Source organism: Bison bison, unplaced genomic scaffold, assembly GCF_000754665.1.
Source record: "Bison bison bison isolate TAMUID 2011002044 unplaced genomic scaffold, Bison_UMD1.0 scf7180017864371, whole genome shotgun sequence".
NCBI classification, from domain to species: domain Eukaryota; kingdom Metazoa; phylum Chordata; class Mammalia; order Artiodactyla; family Bovidae; genus Bison; species Bison bison.
In genome coordinates this window covers 7,590,709-7,591,349 of record NW_011494943.1, presented here as the reverse complement: position 1 = coordinate 7,591,349, position 641 = coordinate 7,590,709, and the positions used below count along the sequence as shown (strand labels likewise).

The following is a 641-nucleotide window of genomic DNA, read 5'->3' as shown; positions in this document are numbered from 1 at the left end:
ACCCCTGCCCCCATCCGGGGGCACCTCTGGGCGGGGTGGCAGTCTCCTGGAGGAATGAGGGGGTCGTAGGGCAGTGGCATCTTGGACACAGCTCCCCATCCCCACAGGGTCCTGGTACAGATGTGCAAGATGAAGGCCTTTGGGGAACTGTGCCCAAACAGCGCCCCCCTGCCCAGCCTGGTGACCGAGGCACTGCGGGTACGGCACCTGCCCTGGGGGTGGGGAGGGCACGTGCCTGGGCCTGGCACCCCTCCCTGCTCACGGCCTCTCTGCCCCCAGGCTGGCACCGTGGGATGGTTCCACCTGAAGCAGCAGCACCATCAGCCCATGGTGCAGGTGAGGGGCTCATCCCAGGTGGTAGGTGGTGGGACCGGATGCCCACCGCTTGAAGCCCTGCCTGGCTCATTTCTGTCCCTGCCAGGGGCTTCTGGAGATGGGCAAGGCCTTACTGAGCCTGGTACAGGACATCATTGGCGACCTGCACCAGTGCCAGCGCACGTGGAACAAGATCTTCCATAAGTGAGCGGGCGGCGGGGCGGGGGCAGTGCATGGGGGCTCGCACGGGGTCCAGAGGGACCCGGCTGTGTGCCGCCAGGTCACACCTGCTGCCTTTCCTCCAGCGTGCTCAAGATCGACCTCTT

At 66.1% G+C, this 641-nt stretch overlaps 1 protein-coding gene across 1 annotated transcript in view; it reads left to right on the top strand.

Annotated features, from left to right (window-relative positions):
* Positions 1 to 641, top strand: part of UNC13D (unc-13 homolog D (C. elegans)) — a 15,968-nt gene that overhangs the window by 6,674 nt on the left and 8,653 nt on the right. Inside the window, exons 16-19 of the mRNA XM_010856184.1 lie at positions 104 to 198; positions 280 to 336; positions 422 to 519; positions 621 to 635. Coding sequence (XP_010854486.1) covers positions 104 to 198; positions 280 to 336; positions 422 to 519; positions 621 to 635 — 265 coding nt within the window. The remainder of the gene's footprint in view (positions 1 to 103; positions 199 to 279; positions 337 to 421; positions 520 to 620; positions 636 to 641) is intronic.